Source organism: Zeugodacus cucurbitae, chromosome 4, assembly GCF_028554725.1.
Source record: "Zeugodacus cucurbitae isolate PBARC_wt_2022May chromosome 4, idZeuCucr1.2, whole genome shotgun sequence".
In the NCBI taxonomy this organism is placed as follows: Eukaryota; Metazoa; Arthropoda; class Insecta; order Diptera; family Tephritidae; genus Zeugodacus; species Zeugodacus cucurbitae.
The window spans coordinates 61,428,096-61,450,105 of record NC_071669.1 but is presented as its reverse complement, the minus strand read 5'-3'; the positions used below and the strand labels follow the sequence as shown (position 1 = coordinate 61,450,105).

Below are 22,010 nucleotides of genomic sequence, written 5' to 3'. Positions count from 1 at the left end.
AATCTATATTCTAAATGCGTATTAGCACATGGATTTGTGCAATTGAATTATTTATCAACCATACATTACATACATATGTATGTACAACTATATGTTTCAATATGTATATATATGTATGTATATCTAACGCACATGCACTCATTATTGATAAGCTATTGCACATTCGCCTTGCCACATGACATGTTGAATAATATACGCATTTCGCCATTTGTCCGAAATCAAATTTGTCTTATGCACCACAAATCGATAGATTCCAAAACAACAACTACAACTATAATGGAATACAACTGGTGCTGAAGTTTTCGTTTGTCTTCGTAATGAGAGAATTAATTGCGGTTAATGTACAATGACCTTTACTAAATTTGATAAGGACTGTCAGTTTCAAATTCTATACTTTAATTGCATTAATATTTTAAAGAGCCAAGGAATTTGCAATTTATCTAGTACACATGTCACGAAACAATTAAGGCAATACTGTGTAGTGTGATAAATTACCGATGATTTACAAATTTGTGGTACTCAATATCACTATTGGTACTCAATAGTGATAACAACGGTCGGTAGGGCCACTTTTGAAGCCACCGAAGTGGTTTATGAGTGTGACAAAAGGTGGGTTTAGGTATATGATTTCATTCGTCGATAATTTAATTTATCGATTACACAATCAGCACAACTTCGAATTGCAATCCAAATATTATTGAGAGGCAGCAACTTGGTATTTCAAAGTATTAATTTTCAATTTAGCCGTCAAGCTACTGGATTAAATGGTATTGTCATTCGCTCAACCCAGTTGCATTTATAAGAATCCATTATGTTATCGATAAAACCACCTTAAATTATCGATTACTTAGTTGTCGACTTTTTTTGGTCATCACTAGTTAATTTTCTTCATGTCTACTCTCTATACTTATACAACGAATTTAATTTCATGAAACTTCCTTGAAGTATAAAAGACGAGTGTTTTCAGAAAATTATTTAGTTCTGCTTAAGAAAGCAAAATGGTGAGTACACAAGAAATATAACTATAATTTGTGCAAACCATAAAGTCCCGATTCTTGTTTTCAGTTTCGTAAAATTTTACTATATTTGACATTAAGTCTACTTGTTTACCTCGCTACGGGTAGTAGTGAAGAGCTTTTATTGGAAGATGAAACGAAAATGTTGGCTAACAACGAAGTCTTATCTGATAAAATATCACAATTAGATGGAGCAGGAATAATATTGAATGATACTGAAGCAGAAGCTATAAAATATTTTGAAAATAAGGATCTCATTTTCGAAAATGAAAGCTCTGGCGTTATTAAAGAGAAGCTGCCGAAAGCTCACAGCAATTTGTTGAATGGAACTAAAGAGGATACAGAAGAAAGTAAAAATATTGTGACGAATTCTAGTGGTGAAGATAATACAGCGGACAGTACAACTACTGATTCCATCGCAAATAATCTGTGGAAGGATATTACCACGGAAGTTATCGAGGCAGCTATTGCAAATATGTCTTCCGAAGAAACCGTTTCGAAAGCTTCAGTCGATTATATCGAACCTTTAACGCCTCTGAATGATGCCTTCAACCTAACTTTAACTAGAGAGTTCACTCAACAGCTGTCAAATGATAATGAACAATACATAACTACAGATGTAACAACTGAAAGTGATATAAAATCAACTGAGATTGCTAGCGAGGGTCCATATACTATTAATTTAAATTCCGACGAAGCAAATGCTTTTCAATCGAGTGATATGGTAGATATGTTGAGAATAACAACAGAAGCAGTAAAGACACTGGGTACAAATAAGCCAAACGGTGATGTATTTAGCTCTACTGTGGACCCAACTGATAGATCAGATGAGCTTGCGACAACAGAATTCTTGATAGATCGATCAGACATCGATATCATAAGCAATCAAGATGTTAATACAGATATCGCTATCGTCGAAGCTGGAGGAACTTCAGATCAAGAGATCCTAATATCTCAGTCAACACAATCTCCTTCACAGAATGTTACTTCTGCTCCAGTCGTAGATTCAATTACAGACATTACAATTTCACAATCTTCAAAAACGGAAACTACTGCTTATACACCAATCGAACCAACTACTGAATCAATTCAGTTGACCAAAACTTCGGAAATAAGCTCTACACGCAGCTCCACAATTTTAGACACATCCGAAATTCGAGTGCCTATTGTGAACACGACAGTAGAGAATAAAACAGAACCTGAAAATCCAGCATCAAATTCAAACGAAAGTTTGGTTTCCGAAAGGAAAAAAGATAATGAAACAGAGATAAATTTGCTTCAAACAACAACATTTAGATCAACAGAGCTGAACAATCGTAGTACAACTGTATCGACAAAGCTTCCTTCCCATAGTTCCAGCAGACCAAAGCAGACACTGCTGCCCTTGGCTTGGTATACGAATCTCATACCGATATATCCGTCTTATATGTTAAATCCTTTCAACTACTTCTACAATGCAACTAATCAGACACGTTCTGGTCCCAGCTCACTACCGACCACTTGGAACTACACCACATTATTGAGCCCAACCACAGTCAATTTCACAAACATGCTAAGCAAAATTCTACTCCCGGAAGTTACACCAACGGCGCGTCACGGTTTCTTTCGACAAAGCCAATCGAATATAACCAAATTTCATTTCTTTCCTTTGTTCAACCTTTTCAATGCCACAAATCATTTCAATAAAACCAAATTTGCAACAAATACGCAAACGGAAACGGCGACGAATATAAGTGCTGTGTTGAATGCACTCCTCCAACATAAACACGCCAAATTCCAACAGAGGCAAACCGATCAAGACAACGACGACGATGACGATGGTTCTTTGTTTGTGCGTCGCCAATGGTATAGTACACCGTTAGTCAGTGATAATTTGGAACGTTCGGAAGGTGTGCCGTTTCTAACGCCTGTTGTGCGTTATCGCAATCAAGGTCAACCATTGCTTACACCGGTCATTACGTATGTCGAACGTGGTGAACCCTATCGAATCGCGCAGCCACAGTATTATCGCGAAAGACCAAAACTAAAAAAACGCCCTACATCTAATTATCGGCAGCAGCCATTTTATCACGAGCGGCCCTACAATATTGAACGTCCTTATCAAGTGGAGCAACACTCCTACTACCATCAACCAGTAAAAACAGATGTTAGGGTACAATCCGGACCTATCTCATATGAAAGTTCACCCATGGACCTAACCTATATCGAACCAATTATAGACATAGATGATGGCGAAGTGGAATATTATTATCGCAGCAAACAGTTGAATGCAACAGCATTGCAACCGGCAGAGGACACGCCAAAGACGGGAGCTACGACATCTCTAATGCTGGAGGTGGAGGTGCCAAATCCAATTTATAAATTCATGAAAAGTATTTACAATCTTTTTATGCCTAATAATTAGGTGTTTGCTCATTAAATGTTTAATTAAATTGAGTATAACCGCAGCATAATTAATTATATAACATGCTCACCATCACAGCCAATATTCGTGGTTTTGAGTTCAAAGTTTCTTTGTAACTTTTAAGCACTGAGAAAAATTTTAGAATAAAAACGAAAATTAAAATCCGAAGTGTTTTTTTTAATTAACGATTTTCTCGAAATATTATCATTTAAGACATTCTAAGAAAGCTGAGATCTTCGCCGTACTCAGCACCAACCCAGACTTATAAGGGAACTTCATAGATTAATGCTTCAATTCCAAACTACTTTGATACAATATTCTGATCTCTGTTCTATAAAACGTTCAGATTTCGGATATTCATACTACATACTTTAGAAAACTTACTCTACAGTTAGTAACTAAGTGACCTTGAGGTTCCAATGTCATGAGTCTAAAGAGTTAAACGAAATTTTTACTTTAATATTGAACTACGTTGATTTCTTGGTTATGAAAAATTTGTCTCAGTGCTCTGACATTCCTCAATGACTTCAAGAGCTAAGACTTTACTTTCCTGCATACCTCTTTCCTTTTGAAGTGCCGTTCTCCAACTTGAGCGCCGTAAGAAAAACTTTTCCCACAAACCAATATGCATGTTTGTGTGTGTGTGTGCATTTATTTGTGTGACGCTTTGAATTTTCTTGGATATTTTATTTCCGTTTTCGGAATGTGAAAGTTTCCGCGTACTCTATGGGACCACTATAAATCTCTCATGAAATCAAAAACTTTACACAAGTCCAAATAAATAGTAGAAAAGGAACAACAAAAGCAAGAACACAAAAAGTAAAGTGAAAACAAAACGCCCAGCCCAATCCAAATGCGCGCTCACCAAGGATAACCACTGGGCGTTTCAGCTGTCGGCCTTACGCCCGCCACGACGACCTCCGGCACATCGATTGAATTTACTGCTTGTTGCCAGAGTTATGCGGCAAACTAACCTTGCGTGAAAATTTAACGGCACTCGCCACGCTCGGTTACTGAATCCATATTTCTTTCACCTTCCTACGTGTAGGCTGCCAGATGGCATGCTTCACTTCATTCATGATCTCTCGTTGAGGTCGCTGCTGCTGTCGGTGGTGTGTGTGTGCGACTTTGCCGGAAGTTTATGTTACCGTTTTGTTGCTGGTTTGCCACTTATGTGACAAATACGCACATATGCTTGGAGGAGGCTAGTTAGTGCACTCTCGTAGCACTGCTTATCCGTATGCCTGCCTGAGTCGGTGTGTGGCTGCTTCTTGGCAAGTTTGAAACTCTGCTGAACTTTGCAACTTCTTTAAAGTTTATTAGCTCCACTATGTTTACTGTCCTTTTAGCAGTTTGTCAAAGGCAATCGAATTATATTGGTGTACATTTAATTTTCAATTCGCTTATCCTTCCACAAGCATCCTTACTGTCCGCCTGCTGAATCACCACAAACACTTGCAGCTAAACAGAGTGTGGCTGCCATCCGCTCTCATTCTCTCACTTTTCACTTCGCATCGCATTTTGTCGCTTTTAAATTAATGGCAATTGAATTATTGCTGGGTAGTAGCATGAGTGGAAAGTGGAAAATATAAGGAGAATAAAAGAAGCTACAGCGTAAGATATCTAAGCACTTCCGTACCGTTGCTCTTTTATTTGCTGCCTTTTTCTGCTTAAAATCGCTTTACTTTACGAAAACTTTATGTCTTTTCGCAGTCAGCGCCACTCAATAATGGTTGTAAAACGACTTAGTCATTGCTAGTCTCGGTGCGCTGCGGTGCTTATTCGTGCTCAGATATTTTATTATGCCACTTCATGCAACACGTGTAAAACCAATTTTCAGCTTTTCGCAAATTTCATTTTCAGCTTAGTTTTAGGGCGTCCTTTTCGTAAACGACAGGATTAAATTTTCGCTTATTTCTTTGTTTAACAAGCATATGTCCTTTTGCAGCAGTCGTTGTGTAGGTGTGAAAATAATACGTTTATGTTTCCATACAAAAATTATATATAATGGTTTACTTAAAATATGACAAGATTTCTTGGATTAGGGAAAGAGCTCAGCGTACAAAGAAAAGAGTTCATGAGTTTCGTTTTCAAAGAAGAAGTCCGAATATATTTCACTATAACAGAGATCAAGCAATAGTCAAAATTATTTATAACCAAATTTCAAAAACATAAAGTTCTGGAAAACATATCCGTTTGCTTACTAGTTGGTCCAAGAATCATCATCATTTGGCTCTCTGTTAGCTTTGGCCTGCTGAACAATATACCTCCAAGCTACTCGGTCTCCTGCGGTCTCTCTCCAGTTTTCCAGTCTGAGTTTCTTCAGATATTTGTTTAATTCGTCTTTCCATCTTGATCTTGGCCTTCCTCTTGCTCTGTCGATGAATGCTTTCGCGTCCAAAACCTTCTTGTGGGCTCTTCCATTCTTGCAATACATCCAAGAATACGTGTTTCAAATATTGTATCTGATATAAATCTCACAAATAGGGAATTGGCGGCTGATGATCTTCCAGTGTTCTCTTTATGTTTCATTAAAGTGTTGCTGAAAAAATTCTCCAATTAATTTTAAACAATGCTGTTGAGTCCTTAGACGAATAAAAACACGGCTTCGCTCGAATTAGGTTGACACTATTGTCGTGGGATCGGATTATTGGTTGTCTTCCAGGATTGTTGGTTGGTATTAAAAATTTGGAGTTTTGGAATTTTCGTTTTTTGAAAAAAATATTTTTTCATTCATTTACAATAATCGTCTTTAAAAAATCCCCATTCTATATCATGTACTTAAGCCAGCGCTTCTTCCTCGAAACTCTTCTCGAACGATATTTGGAATAGCCTTAGGGGTTACATGGGTTTCTTGAATTCAAAAAATCGTTTTTTTTGTTTTTTGGCTTATTCATTTTTAACAACATCTCAAGAATATTGTCCAAAATTTTCAAGTCGATCCGAATAATAGTTTCGGAGATACTGCCTTTGGAAAGTGTGCGCGATTTTCTCGGAACCGTGTTTTCAAAGTCGGTTTTCTCAAAAACTACTCAACCGATCTTGATGAAATTTTGAACTGGTCTTCGAGATACCATTTACTCGTGCTTGAAAGAAGGATTTTATTTTATTTTTTTTTTTGCAATTACAACTATTTAATAAAAAAAAAATAAAATGTCAAGTAAATTTTACCGAAATTTTTGTTTTTTTGGAAAAATGTCTGCCAAAATTCCAATTTTCACTTTTTTTGTCTTTCCTTCGTTTAAGCACGAGATTATGGTCTTACTTAAACAATTATTTTTGTTTTTTCATTTTGGATGATCCTGTCAGGAGTTATGCTGACAACGCGGAAGCACCTTTTTCCCGAGGGGTCACCGTAAATAGCGTCGCAATGGAGGAGTTTTACTTTTTTTTTTGAAAATTATTCTTTAAATATGTATTTATAAGACAGAAAAAAGTTTGAGTTTTGTTTTTGGTCAAGAATTCACGAACAAAGAATAAAGTGTGAGCTTTTAAAAAAGGAAATAAGAATCCATCCTTAGCGGATGCAACAGAAAAATTAATCAATAAATATCAGTCAGGTTCTGCAATCCGAGTGAAAATTAAAAAAATGTGGAATTTGAAAAGTAAAATCGAAATTCAGTACACCAAATATACCAAATATCGGATTGAATGTGAGTTTGCTTGAATTTCACGCGGAAGTGAATTATAGAACCTGCCTGTGTATATTCAAATGTTACTTCAGGGGCATGTAAATATATCAACAAAATAAAAAATAAAAAATTTAACAAATGGAATTTTTAGAATTCCCGTTATTTTTTGAACAAACCTCAGATTTTGAATATTTTCCCTTTTGTAACTGGTTAGGGTTCTTGAACTGGTTAGTTTGTTAATATGAATTTTAAAAGCGAAACAAACTTTATATTTGATTTTCACTACCATTTCTCATTCCTTATCGAAATCAAATAGGCATCTAAGCTGGATAACGTGATATGATATATGTACAGCTACTAATTTCCCTAGATTATTGGAATTGCTTTTCCACAGCCCGCACTCCGAAACAAATAGTGTAACAAATTGATTTCTCTGCAAATAATTTCGCATTTCACAATTGCTAGTTAATAAGTTTTCTGCTGGCATTCCATCATCTACAAATACTCGTATTCTATCCCGAAGGTCTTCCTACGTAGTCTCGCATAAAAATTGCCTTACAAAAGCAATGAGTTTATGTAGTAGAAAAGCTAATCTTTTGATTAAGCTTCTAAGCCTATTCAATAGTTACATCATAATACCGCTGTCGTTACAAGCGATCGACATGCCGACCAAGCGTGTGGTACGTACATATGTATGTACTATAATAAGCAACAACAAAAAGCAATAATCAACCAACAAGTGGCATTATTGGAATCGTGAGTAGTCAAAGATGAGATGCGTATAGTGGTAGCGCGGTATTAGTAGTGTGTGGCGTTGCGAACAACTGAGGTGTCACTTGCAGAGGGACTAGTGCTGTTTACTTATTACAAAGTATAAGAACTGTGTTCTATAAACTTTCCTTAATTCATTTGATAAAGTCCTTTTAGATTTTATGGAATTGAGAAGCAACTGAGTTGAATGGTACTTGGGTGCTCCGTTGCACTAAAATATTCCCAAAAGTCTCTTGGAGATTTGAGGATATTAGATTTTGAAAAGTTCGATTCCAAAAAACTTCTATTAGATATATGAAACAAGAAAAAACGTTAACTTCGGCTGTACCGAAGCTAATATATCCTTCACAGGTGCATTTCTTTTAGTGACTATGTGTATAAGCAAATCTAAAGACGTAAGAAAAAGTAAGTAAAAAAAAGAAAAGTTTTCCATACAAGTCATTGATTCCGATCGTTCAGTTTGTATGGCAGCTATATGATATAGGGGTCCGATATCGGTAGTTCCGACAAATGAGCAGCTTCTTGAAGAGAAAATAACATCTGCAAAATTTCAAAACATGGACATGGCTAAATCGACTCAGTTCAACATACTGATCATTTATATATATACTTTATAGGGCCTCCGACGCTTCCTTCTGGGTGTTACAAACTTCGTGACAAACTTAATATACCCTGTTCAGGGTATAAAAAGCCTCTGCGCAGTAAATCGGTAGACCTCTATATAACCAAAATCGGAAGTATGATATATAGGAAATCCTTTTAAGTAAGTCTCAGGTTATTTTTGTTCATCTCCTTACATACTGTACTCTGAGTGACCTTTAGATGAAGAGAAGTAGGTATCGTTCTGGTTTATAGCGAAATTAGAAAGGTCTCGATTTCTTTAAATCTGGCGATCTAATAGTTCGTGGAGAGTTGAAACAGATAATGATATAACGAGTGCAAGTTTGAGGCTTTTTCGAACCTGGAGAAACTTGTGGAACCATTTTTGTAAGAAGGATTTTTAGAAACCATTGAGAGTTGTGGTCTCAAAGCAACTAGATACTCGCTTAGCTAGCAACACTTAATTTTTCTATTGGCTAATTCTAGCAACCAAAGTGGGCATGCGGACATTCTTTACAAGTGTATTACCCGCGCTAGCGTGGCTAGCAATTGTAAGCCAGCCCCGCCGGCGACGGTTCTGTATTTTCAGGTGAAGCCCATTGCAATGGATTACGGTGGCGCGCAAACGCACGCACGCACGCGCTTCAATCAATTGAATTAGCAGTACCTCATGCGCTGCGCTCGCGCCACACTTCATTGAGTTAATAATATGGCCCCGGTACGCGTTGCAATGTAACAAGCGGCGAACTAAGCATACATACATATCTACTTACATACATATATAGCTGGCAAATAGCGCAGGAATCTAGGCAAGCATGTACGCTGCCAACAACCGCATTCCCTTCGCTGTTACATGCATACTTTGGAGCTGGCGCGCACGCCTTGAAGTAACTGCGAAATGCGAAAAAGCAAAGCAAAAAAAAAAGAGAAATGCCTTGGCAGTTATATTGCATTCATGTTTACCTCTTCAAAATCGCTGAGTTGTCATGCGATTTTCAGCTGAATGACTTTGATGCGCTCATAGCTCACAGCAACGTTAGCGTTGGTGCGGTGTGACCCGGCGTGGCGCTGACGAAGGTTGGTTAAGGCGAGCGCGGCTCGTAAGCTTTTGATATGCACGCGCCTGTCGTTTTGACTATTCGCTTTCCAGGAATGTGTGCGGCTACAGCAACAGCAACAACAACAATAATAATAACAGTAACAAGCAAAGTTTAGTTGGCATTTCGATGTAATAATATCTCCTTGTTGAAAGCAGCATTGCAGATACTTGAGAGCGTTTAGATACTTGAGCGCAACGTGAACTACTCATTCCCACTCATCTCCTGCGTGGATCCAAAGCTACTTGTAACGATTTTATTATTCCTCTTTTCTATATATTTTTTGCCAACTTCTTCCGCATGCGTTTTTTTTCAATCGGAATATTTGAGCAGTGAAAGTTTGCGCCTGATTGTGGGCTTTAAGCTGGGCAATAGCGAAGGCGGTGCGGCAACACGCCCAACGAGCGGGTGTGCGGCGTATTGGCTGTACAATAGGCGAAAGGGCACGTGAATGGCACTCGTTAAATTCTTCCAGTTAAGAAACTACAAAATATGCGTTTACTTTGTGACTATGGGGTTTCACAAACTGTGGCTCCAAGTGTGTGCTCAGCGCTGTATGTGGAAAACGAGCAAATAATTGTGGATTTAGAAACTTATACTTACAATTGGAAATAAATCGTTTTGTAGTGCGTTATTCATAGCGAGAGAAAACTTTTGAGTAACTATTTATGAGATAGTTAAGCGATGGTAGATTTTATAAACATTAGGTAAAAGTTTGAAATCTTCTTCTTAAGGCAGTAGTCTGCTTTAGAAGCCGAAAAAAAAAAACGTTTTTTAGCAATTTTTTTTGAAAGGGAAAGAAATGATTTCGGTAAACGGAATTTTAAGACGATAGTGTACTATATTTAAATCTTAAAAAAAAACAATATTTATTATTAAAAAATATTGAAAATTTTTCAAAGTTGTAAGTATTTTTCTGGACCGCCTGGAGTATGCACTTGTAAATCGTGCCGCTGCCGGTGATGGAGGTCGTGCGATGCATCCGAAACTGTCAACTAATTTTTTTTTATAAGTTTCTTTTGTTTATGAACTAAAAAAATACCGAAGAAAGTTTTTAGAAGTTTAAAAAAAAAAATTCACTTTTTTAAGAAAAAAATTGACTTTAAGTTGCAAAACAAGTAGTTTAAATAATACTTTTGTCCAACTTTTTTAGTTCAAATAGAAGATAATTTAATACTGAAGCTAGATCACTTTGGTTTTTTTTTCGATCGGACATATATTATTTTTGCTATCGCCGGCACCGTTTTCAAACACTTGTGAAAATGAAAACTCGAGAAAACGCGCTTTAAAGTTTTCGGAGAGCATTCGCACCTGCTCGCCGCTCGGCCACTAAAACTGCTCTAGCTTCCAAAATATGTCGTAATGGCCTCTGGAATTTTAAAGACATTGGATAGTTTTGGAAGAGATTTAAAACAAAACAAAAAAATCGATTTTTTGAAGCCTGTAAAGCAGACTACTGCCTTAAAGTTGCGAGCTTGAAAACTGCAATTGATTCATAAAAAATTCCCATTTGTGTCACTTCAGCCAGACCGCTATACAATCTGAAATATCTTCCTTCATATATAGCTTCGTGGTCATATTCACAACATACTTTTCTACAGTTTTTCTTTTCTAGAGGCAATAGAACCTCTTGCTCTCATCAAGGTTCATCTCGCTACTGTTGTCAGGGGTTTCATCGGACATTATCCATTTTGCATACAACTGGTGACGGTGACAGACGCCAGTTGTCTGAAAGAAAGCTTCCTCTCGAACTCCAACCTTCATTGGATAAAACCTCTTGCAAGTAATACTTTAGAAGAATTGACGAATTTTTTGAAATCTGCTTGAACAAATTTGTTATAGACTTAAAGCATATAGTCAATACCTGAGTGTGGTTTGATAGTTACGAGCTTTTATGGTATCACAAAGAATCAGTGTGTCGTCTGTCCATGTGGGTCTGTCTATGTGGAACTCCGACGTGGGGACCAGATCGAAAACTGACTCAACATAACATATCATGAAACAATACTTTTTACAAGTTTGATTATAAACTTGATGGAATTACCGAAAACGATTCAACGAATGTTGATGATAGACGAGAAAGTTATGAATTTAAGAAAGACATTTATTGGCAGAGAGCACGTAAAGGTGCTGAAGAATTGCGTTAGACGTGATTTTATAAATATCGGGATTTTCATTTGTTAAAAGCTCACATTCGTTGCTTGTTCTTTGATTCTTGGTCAAAAACAACACTGTAAATATGCCCAGCATCCATAATAGATACGATAGATCGATGGAAGAGCTAAAGGCTATCCGAAAAATCAAGTTTGATAAGTCTGTCGATAATACTGGGGGAGGACTATTTTTAAAAGCGACAACATTAATGTAGTTAAATGATGTTGAAAAAAACGAAAAGTCCCGTTATTTTTTGAACACACCTTGTATATGTATTTGTATTGTTTGCCCAATGCTTCCTAACAAGACCAGACCTTACTTCTTTAAATTTAAAATTAAATTAATCTATTCGATAAGTATTCGCGAAACGATCCTGCAAATTCAGTCAATAAAATTTTCATCAGAATTTTGAAATTTTGTAGGTTAGTTACCATATCTTCAAAATTAAAAGGCTGATTCTGTTTGGAACTAATTTTAGCTTTTCTGTGTACGAATACTGTTCTACACGAGCGTAATGTCATTAACTATTCTATTCAACATAACCTAACATCTACAACTATATCTACAACTGCGAGCTCCACATTATTTCTTTCTACATACAGCATATTCTTCTTTTGCTCCTTGCGAGCAGTAATTGATTATAATTTACCACGACATAATGTCATTTTGAACAAGATAAAATGCAAATGGAATGGATAGTGGTGGACAGATGAAGCCAATAATAGAATTGAATGAATGGATGAAAAACCACATATAGATTGAGGTACTTCCACATGCAACAGGTGGTCAAAAGTGGTGCAATAGCTAGAAGTTACGTGCAACGCGCCATTTCCAAGGCAAAGTCATAAATGTTGTTGATGTACTTGTTGTTATTGTTGCTATATCAGTTGTAGTTGCAATTGATGTGGAGGCGCAGAGTGCACAACAAAGTGTTGCAGCATAAAAATTTAAGTGCAACATGCCTCATACTAATTGTATGCGACGCATTTGTGTGTTGCAAGTGAAAGCATTTGACTTTTCTAAGGCAAACTAAGGCGTTTCGATTTTTTTTTGCACCACTCGTATTTATGACAATAAAAAATTGGTCAGGTTGGCCCAGTCATTTGCGTTCACGCCATAAAAGTGCGCCTCCACGCACACACGTACACACTCGTACGCACCAAACTCGTTTACCAATGTGCCCATAAATACCACTGCACACAATAAATATACACGTGTATGTATGTATGGTATGTCTGTGTGTGTGTGTTTATGGACATTCGTTACGCCATAAATGATTATACGCGGTGATTATTCATATCAGCCTCACTGCGCGCTAGGTCCATTCCGTTGCGTTAATGCCACATGCTGTACACACACTCAAACGCTGCTAAGAGGCAAGGCGACCGGGCAATCTCTCCGAGCAAACTCTTGCGTCAGCTTCATGCTTAACTTAAACGCTTTACGCTCGAATAAGGCAACAAATAAAAGAATAAAAAAAGGACTGCTAGTGATATATCTAGTAGTATTGTGTTTGTTGTTAATCTGCCGGACGCTGCTTCTGTGCGCCGCATACGCGTGCGCCTTGAATGGTTTGATTGCTCAAGATTTATGTCGGTCATATGTATGCTATCATAAAGGGTTATTGTGCTTATGTAATGCGAAAAAAGTGCGCAAACATACTGTACATATATATGTATGTTTGTAGAGTACACAATTTATGCTTGTTTCTCTTACGCAAGGATAATAAAGGTTGTTTGCTTAACTTTGTTGCTGGAAAAAAATGCAAATGTTATTACTTTTATTGCTGACAGTTGCACGCTATTATCTTAAATTATGTGCAATTAGTTACATTGAGAAATTTACAATGGTAATTCAAGTGTCTAAGGGCTTCCAGAATGTTGGAGGTGAAAGTACTTCTTTATTCAGAATGGACTGTAAGTTGATAAGAATGAAGTTATAACTTTCTAATAAACTAATTCGACCGCAATCTTACTTAAATAATCTTTATAATACACGTATATCTATACTACTATTATAAAGAGGAAAGATTTGTATGTATGTATGTTTGTAATGAATAAACTCAAAAACTACTGTGCCGATTTCAAAAAACTCTTTCACCATTTGAAAGCTACATTCACCGTGAGTAACATAGGCTCTACTTATTGCTAGAATCTAAATTTTTGGAAATACATCTCAGGTGAGGGTATAAAAAGACTACGTGATGAAGAATCTTAATCTGAAAATGAAAATCGTCTTGCAAGTCATTCTCTTCGCATCGCAATCGTGTGCCAGAGAGTCGAGTAACGAGCGCTCGCAGCTGTTTGCTGAAGAACGCTGAGCTTTCCCAACGCCTGCATAATCAGACAGAAAGACAACGGACATCAAAGACTAAAGGTCGTAATCAAGTTCTTACGCAAGAAACGAGAGAGTACCTACAAATGTATGGGAAACTTATATGTGTAAAGACTTATAACTTTTGAAATGTTTGTTTGAACCCGAAGCCGGAGCGGTCTGCTAGTTTAATATATAAAAGAATCGAGTTTAATATATAAAAGGGAAACATATAATTCGCATTCAGTCGATTGATCACGTATAACGTATTTCGTATAACGAAATTACTGCCATATGTAAGTTATAATATGTTAACTTTTTCTTCTTCTTTGGCACTACAACCGTGGTTCGATTTGGGTCGAGAACACAAAACTTCGCCATTTGTCTCTATCCTTTGCGAAGTCACGCCGTTAGTACATCTCAACTGCAGATAGGTCAGTATGCACTTAGTCTTTCCATTGGATGAGTGGGCTTGCTCCCGTTGTCCACCCATGGGTCTCGAATCGAGGGAACTTTTCGTTGGATCATCGTCTTCCATGCATATGACAAAGCACAACCAGTGGATTCGTTGGATTTTTATACCCACGTCGCCTAAGATCTCATACAGTTCAGGGTTCCATCTTCTTTGGTACTACTAGCTCATGCGGACGGCCGCCCAAGATCTTGCATAGAACAGTTCTCGCGAATGATCCAATTAACTTCTCATCTCGGTTTCTCATTATCCATGTTTCATCATAGTATGCTAACTAAACGATTCTAATCCATTTATAGTAAATGGGTTTTTCTCAAACCCTACATTTTGGCAGATCTAGACTTAAATGCATAGGTTTTGTAAGAGGCATTAAACTAGCTGAAGAACTTTTCGTGTTTGAAGCTGACTACATAAGGGCTTTCACCTTCGTTGCTTATTCTTCTACAGTTTCTTTATTATTATATTTCTGTATAAATGTCACTTTTAATAGTCTCCAAAAGCGATTTCCTTCTCTTACAATCCCATGAATAATACCAAAGCATCATTAAAATAGCTTATTACAAATACATAGAAGAACACACACAAAACCACAAAAACTATGCATAAAGTTATAAGTCAAATGACAAAAAATAGCGAACTCATTCCCATTCAAAGCCCTGCTCGTCCTCATCAACATATTCCTCCACTTCCGGAAATTCGCCGCTTATATTGCTTTCATCGCTGCTGCGCGAAAAATGATTGAACAGCATATCGCCATAGCCATGCGGACCATCCGTACATCTGCCGGCGCGTTCACTGCGTTCACCGTGGTCACCAGCGCCACCATGAAAATCATCGTACATAACGGCGCTTGGACTGTGGTGCTCATGGGCGGCAGGCGCAATTTCATGCTCATAGCCACCATCACCACCACTATCATGACCGCCACCACGAACGCTCTTATGCACGACCTGCCCATGTCCACTGTGTCCACCATGTCCTGTAGGGCCTCCGTAGCCATTGCCTTGCATGGCAAAGCTAAGGATTTTATAGATTGTCTGTTGTTTTGCGCCACCCGCCTTATGGCCGCTGCTGCCACTGGCGGCGCTACGTATGTGCGCGTACACGGTGTGTGTGTGATGGTGTGTCTTAATCCTGAACGGTACATGTATGATGAGACGCTTTTGCGCACGACGCGCTTGTGGCGCATTGGCGAGTGACAGCAGCAGGATCAGAGTGAGCGCCAGAACCATGGTTGATGAATGGCAGCAGCTATAGTGATGATAGGTGGGACGGTGAATACCTCGTTATGCACGTTGTACGTATGCGGCTAGAGAATACTGAAGTATGCTTCGTTGAAATAAGAAATTCCGCTGGAATTAAAATTTCACTTTTAAGCTCCTTTTTTGTTTGGAAAATAATCACACAGCTTTTAACTAAGTTTCTGCTGATGGCGTTTTTACGAAAAGGATATCGGGTAGGCGCTCACTTTCAGTTCACTTGCATGTGTGTGCTTTACAACTTATTCGACTCGACTCATCATGTTTCTTTCACTCATCACTGGCTCATCTGCCGTTGAACTGTTGAAATATTTTGCATATCTTGCCCATTTTATATTTGAAACTCATCCCACAAAGCGGAGTTTTTGGTGTATAAAGTTTTGATTACAGCTCTCAAGTTCAGCGGCCGTTAGCGGTAACTTTTATGATTTAATTTTGAGTCGTTAATTGCGATGCAGCCGATGGACAAACATACCTATATCTGCATATAGACGCACCAAATTATATATTCAGTATCCATTAGGGTGGCAGGTATTAAAAAAAAACAGTTGTTAAAGGTTGGATATTCAATGTGAATTTTGAAAGAGATCCATGATTTCATAAAAACATTTCTTAGATTTATAAAATCTTATTCTAGAGACTTGATTGTGGTATAGAGTAATAATCACGTTAGACTCCCAAGAAATTTTAGCCATCTTATGAGCACCTCATCGTATTCAATAGCTCATATCATAGTTTTATGGTCTTGATCTTTCTTATTCCCTATACCTAGAATTAAGTAATGAAGCTGTATTAACGTGATCCTGATAAGGATCCGAAAGCTTTCGGAATTGGAACGTTGTAACTGTATAACCCCTTGTAGGACCCCCAGAGGTGATCTAGTTGTTGATGACCAAAGTATACTGAGTTTGCGGAGGGAACACTTCTCCAGCCTGCTGAATGGCAGTGAAACTACAACACCAGGAGATAGCGAACCCAACCGAAATATCTCAAACAAACAGTCAGCGCATTCGCGTCTTAGCTCCCACGTCACTGTTTACAGTCATAACTTTGAAGTTGTAGATAATTTCGTCTACCTGGGAACCAGCAATAACAGCAATAACAATGTCAGCTTGGAAATCCAACGCAGAATCACTCTTGCCAACAAGTGCTACTATGGACTGAGTAGGCAATTGAAAAGAAAAAGTCCTTTCTCGATGAACAAAAACCAAATTCTATAAGTCCCTCATCATTCCCGTCCTAAGCCGAGGAAGAGGGAGACCTCCACTCCGATGGAAGGACCAGGTGGAGAGGAAGAGAGAGCGAAGCCAGCATGGTATTACCAATTGGCGCAAAACTGCCAGAAGGAGAGATGCGTGGCGCGCTGTTGTGGACTCGGCTATAACTGCGTAAGCGGTGTCTACGCCAGTCAAGAAGAAGAAGAAGAAGAACTGTATAAAAAACAATAACACCTTATAGCATCATTCACGGCAGAAATTAAACTACAAAATCGACCACCCTAACTTCCATTTGCATAGAGACATGCACATCTCTCAAATGTTCAATGTTGCACATAATGATTATGGCCATTTTTAGTAACCATAACCACATTTTAACAATATATTTTATCTCGTTACATTTGTATACCAACTAACTTACGTTGCTGAAACAATGCGCTCATTAGTCGACGAGTCAGCCACATTTCGTTTACACCGCAGCATAATGGAATCTTCACTTATGTAGTTGGAAACTTTTTTCCGCCGAACTTTGCTTGAAAAGTTTAAAAAAGTTTGCACCAAATGCCTTTGCGCTTTTACATACATTGTGTGCAACAATTACAAGTATTTGCATATCTTATTTTTTCCATTTGCTGCGCTGAACACGCTTATCGCATTATGTTGTGTGAAAAAGTATATAAAGATAACGGTGTGATTTGCATGCGGCACGCCAATTTGGAGTATGTTTTTCGTAGTTGTTGAAAGCAACGCTCGTAAAGAAAGGTATTTAAGATTAGTCACTAGATGATTATTAGCATCGCGTGTGAGATTTTATACTTTTGCATACCTAGTGGGGGTTTTCCACACTATTTCGGAACTTAAAGTGTCCGTATTCGTATGGCTTCGGTTTATATGAACACTTAGGAAACTGTGTTATAACTCTTAAGTCTCAAATCAATCATAGAACTGTGGCGATTTTTTTAACTTGCTGAGTATCTTGATTCTAGCTCTGTTAGCTATTCAAGTACGCAATTTATGTACACTTACACTACTTGACATCGGAATAGAACTACGCCTACATCCCATACAAAGGTTATGTAGAAAACTACTAAAAGTGCTTTAATTCAGTTTGGAAAAACACCAGAAACCCAAATTTTATGGCAAAGATGTTACAGAGAATCCGTGCTAATAGCGTTTTCTCAAAAAAATTTACATTTATTCTGCCCTGTACTCGGGTTTTCAAATTGTGCGTGAGATTTGATCAGCATAATTTTGAAATATAAAGAGACAGTATCGAGAAAGAAAAGGCGCTAAGAGTGACAGAAAAAAAGGACGATGGGCATGGCGTCGCTCACTTATGGATCTAAAACCAAATACACAAATACTGCATTTCTAGTGTGGTATCGCCCGTCTAAAAATCGCTGAAATTAGACTATAACTTTTCAATGTTCTCGTTATCGAACATGAGGAACTCGATGTTTTGGGCTAATCTCTTACCGAATATATCGGTAAATCTCCCAGATATTCTAAAGTAATTCAATGGAGATGTGTTCCTTATAATAGTGTGCCTCTCTGTCAAAAATGGACAAAAACAGGTCAATACTTCCTCTAGCACCCATGTACCTCATATACGGATTTTCAATTTTTCACTTCCGGTGGACTTTATTCCGTATATATGGTTAATATGTGAGATATATTAGCGACGAACCAAATTCAAATTATACAAGTCGCTTATCATTCCTGTTTTATGGTGCAGAAGCTTGGACGATGTCAACATCAGATGAGACGACACTAGGAGTTTTCAAGAGGAAAATTTTGGGTAAGATTTATGGTCCTCAGAACATTGGAACGCTGGAACAATGAGCTGTATGTGTTGTTCGACGACATAGACATAGTTCAGCGAATAAAAAGACAGCGGCTACGCTGGCTAGGTCATGTTGTCCGAATGGACGAAAACACTCTAGCTCTGAAAGTGTTCGATGCAGAACCCGCCGGAGGAAGCCGAGGAAGGAGAAGGCCTCAACTCCGTTGGAGGGACAAGGTGGAGAACGACCTGGTTACACTTGGGATCTCCAACTGGCGCCAAACTGCCAAAAGGAGAGATGCGTGACGCGCTGTTGTGGACTCGGCTATAACCGGCTAAATGGTTGCAAGCCAATCACATACATACGTGCGTACGTAGCAAAATGAAATGAACGTAAAATCTTGAATATAATGCAGGAATTACCTTAGCTCCCATATGCAATATAGACTTATTTTCGTTATTCTAGTGACGAATTATGACTTTATGTCGAATATACGGGATGAATTGTGTGTTATCTTAATAAAATTAAATAAATAAATTGTATAGAGTACAAAATATTTGGTTACAGCCGAAAATATCACTTTCTTACTTTCTTTTACAATAAAGTAGTGGGAATGATTCAATCTGATTCTGACTTCTTTATACCGTTTACATTTCGATTCAAGTATTTTCTCTGCATTGGGATATATTTATAGTATATATATAGTTTATTGAATTTTTCCGATATTTTAATCGATCCAAAAGTTCTTGAATTATAAGTAATGTACCTTAACCAACTTTATTTTATTTATATAGATTTTTGAAGTTAGTTATAATATTTTCAATTACGAAAGCAAAAATGTGGGAAAATCAGTGATTGTCGGTAGATCAGCCCAACATTGTTTAAATGCTTTAAAACATATTATTTAATTATCTAGAACTTAAAATTGTTTGCATAATATTTTAGATATACCATATACCATTCAGATAAATATATAAGAGAAACCACAGTCAATGGCATACATGATCATTTATGAAAAATAGCTGATCCATTATGAAAAATATTCCATTTAAAAATTGGAAAAATAACAAAAACAAAAAGGAGACATAAATCGATATGTAATATAAAATATTTTAGACGAAACACTGAGAATAAACAAACGCAAACCACAAGGTGTAGAAAAAATAGTTGCATTTCGCATGCTCCCTTGGGCAAAAACTATGAATAAATGTTAAAGTTGGTATGCTATGCTATATACATACGTACATACGTATTACAACACACATCCAAATATGTTGGTCTTTGAGCAATTTTCTACGCATATTAAAATAACAGCAAATTTCATAACCGCGAGGCCTTGCATCGCTTCGTTGGGTGGGTGGATAAAATCTATGAATATTTATATACAAGCACACTACTATATCGCTACAAAACATATACACACACACATACACACATGAAGCGGAGTAGGTTCCAATAATGTGTGAATTCTTAGCTTTCGCATTTGGCTCAAGGCGCTTTGCAGATTGAATCGGTCAGGATTGATGATGCGCAACAGTACCGGAGACTCTATGCATTACAGGTTGTAGCAAAGCATTATTTATTTGCATACACACACACACACCTTAACTCAGCTTATAAGTGAGATCATAGTGATATGAAAATCCTAACGCTCAAAAATTTACACGCTTTGCCAAGGTATTTATTTTCACAACTGCGCTTTTGAGTCATTTGCGTGTCGTAAAATAAAACGGTAAAAAAGTAATTTTTAAACTTAAAATTGAAAAATGCAAAACTTATTTAATCTCCCATGAAATTGATTTCGTTTTGGTCAACAAGCCTAACGGCAGCGGGCAGGTAGCAGGTGGCAACCATGCAGCCAGTTGAGCGCAACAATCGCTGGGAGAGAAGCTGTAAAAATACAAAAAAAAAAAAACAATAAGTTGAAAAACTGTCAACAAATAAAACTCGCATAAAAAACTACAATGAGTCTCACATTCGGCGTGTTATGCTCGGTATAAAAGCGCACTCGCATAGCTTGTAACTGTTGTTATATGTTCTCCACAACACTGTTTCGCTTGTCATAGGTTTCAGCTGAGCGCTGTTATTTTTATGGCTGCGAATTTACTGTATTTTTAATAATCGTAAAAAGTGAAAAGAACTTTTTTTGTGAAATGTAAAATGATTGGAATTGTTTTGAGTTGACAGCGTTGCGCTTTAAGCCAAGGCTTTGAGCATAGCGTAGTGTATAAGGTACTTACCGGGTTTCACCTTTACTTGCGAATAATCGAATGCGAGTCAACTAATGTCAGTACTAGTTGAAGCCTATAGAGTTCATTTGTAATATAGCTTTTCCCAAAAATAACATATATTTTGAAGAAATCCAGTTGAGTCAAAGGGATCCAATTTGAACTACTGGATCGTCCATTCTTGTAACCATACTCAATAAGATAAGGAGGGTAAGGAGGGTGTATGACTCAAAGCTGATCCATTGCACCATAATCCGTATAAAATATGTCATCGTCTTCGTATAACCTCTAATTTTTTTTCCGAAATAGCAAAGAATCCTGACTTTTCTCTTTCCTTTCGCTGTATCTCATTTAATATTTCCATTCTATGTTATCAGCATCATAGGGGGTCATCCCATGTGACGGCTTTTAGCGATTTCTCCTGGTTTTTAGTGATCTTTCAGATTTTTTTTAAATACACCCTTAGGTTTATTACCATTTATTAACATATATTTCGACAATATAAATAAAAATTTGAAGCTAAAAATATTGTGTAGAACATACAAGGTTCGGAACCCCCCGCTTGGAAAAAATGGGCTCGCACTTCCTCCATGATTCCATCTCATTGGCTTATCGGCACCAAAAAAGCTCGAAATCTGTAAACTTAAATGCATTGAACGCATTAAGATCACATTGAGATACGTTGGATCGCTTCGAACAGCTTAAATCGACTTCGAATTTCTAAAAATCACTTTACTACCGTATTCAAGACGTGTAAAAAAATTGTTGACCCCATCACATGAGAAAAGTCCCTTAAAGCTCGTAAGCTTCGTCTTGCAGAGTAAAACTCCATATACGCGTTGATTGAGATATCCACAGTTGGTAATGATGAGAATTTAATTTGTAAAGTGAAGTCCATTAGTTCAGCTTTCTATTTAAAATAATTTTAAGAGAAGATTCGCTGAAAGTCAGAACTAAACGGTTAGTATAATTTCAAAGAGGGTAATCTTTTATTATTAAATAAAACTTATTGTATTTTCAAGAGAATAACATCATATTTTAGGTGTGACGTTGTTCGCTCTTA

General features: G+C 37.3%; 2 protein-coding genes across 2 annotated transcripts in view; both read left to right on the top strand.

The window, feature by feature from the left end:
* Nucleotides 1-22,010, top strand: part of LOC105212472 (uncharacterized) — a 124,146-nt gene that overhangs the window by 67,046 nt on the left and 35,090 nt on the right. The window lies entirely within an intron of this gene.
* On the top strand, nucleotides 900-3,702 carry LOC128921428 (mucin-2-like). Its single transcript, XM_054229120.1, has 2 exons — nucleotides 900-1,001; nucleotides 1,066-3,702. Exons 1-2 carry the CDS (start codon nucleotides 999-1,001, stop codon nucleotides 3,418-3,420), a joined length of 2,358 nt encoding a protein of 785 aa, XP_054085095.1. The 5' UTR covers nucleotides 900-998; the 3' UTR covers nucleotides 3,421-3,702.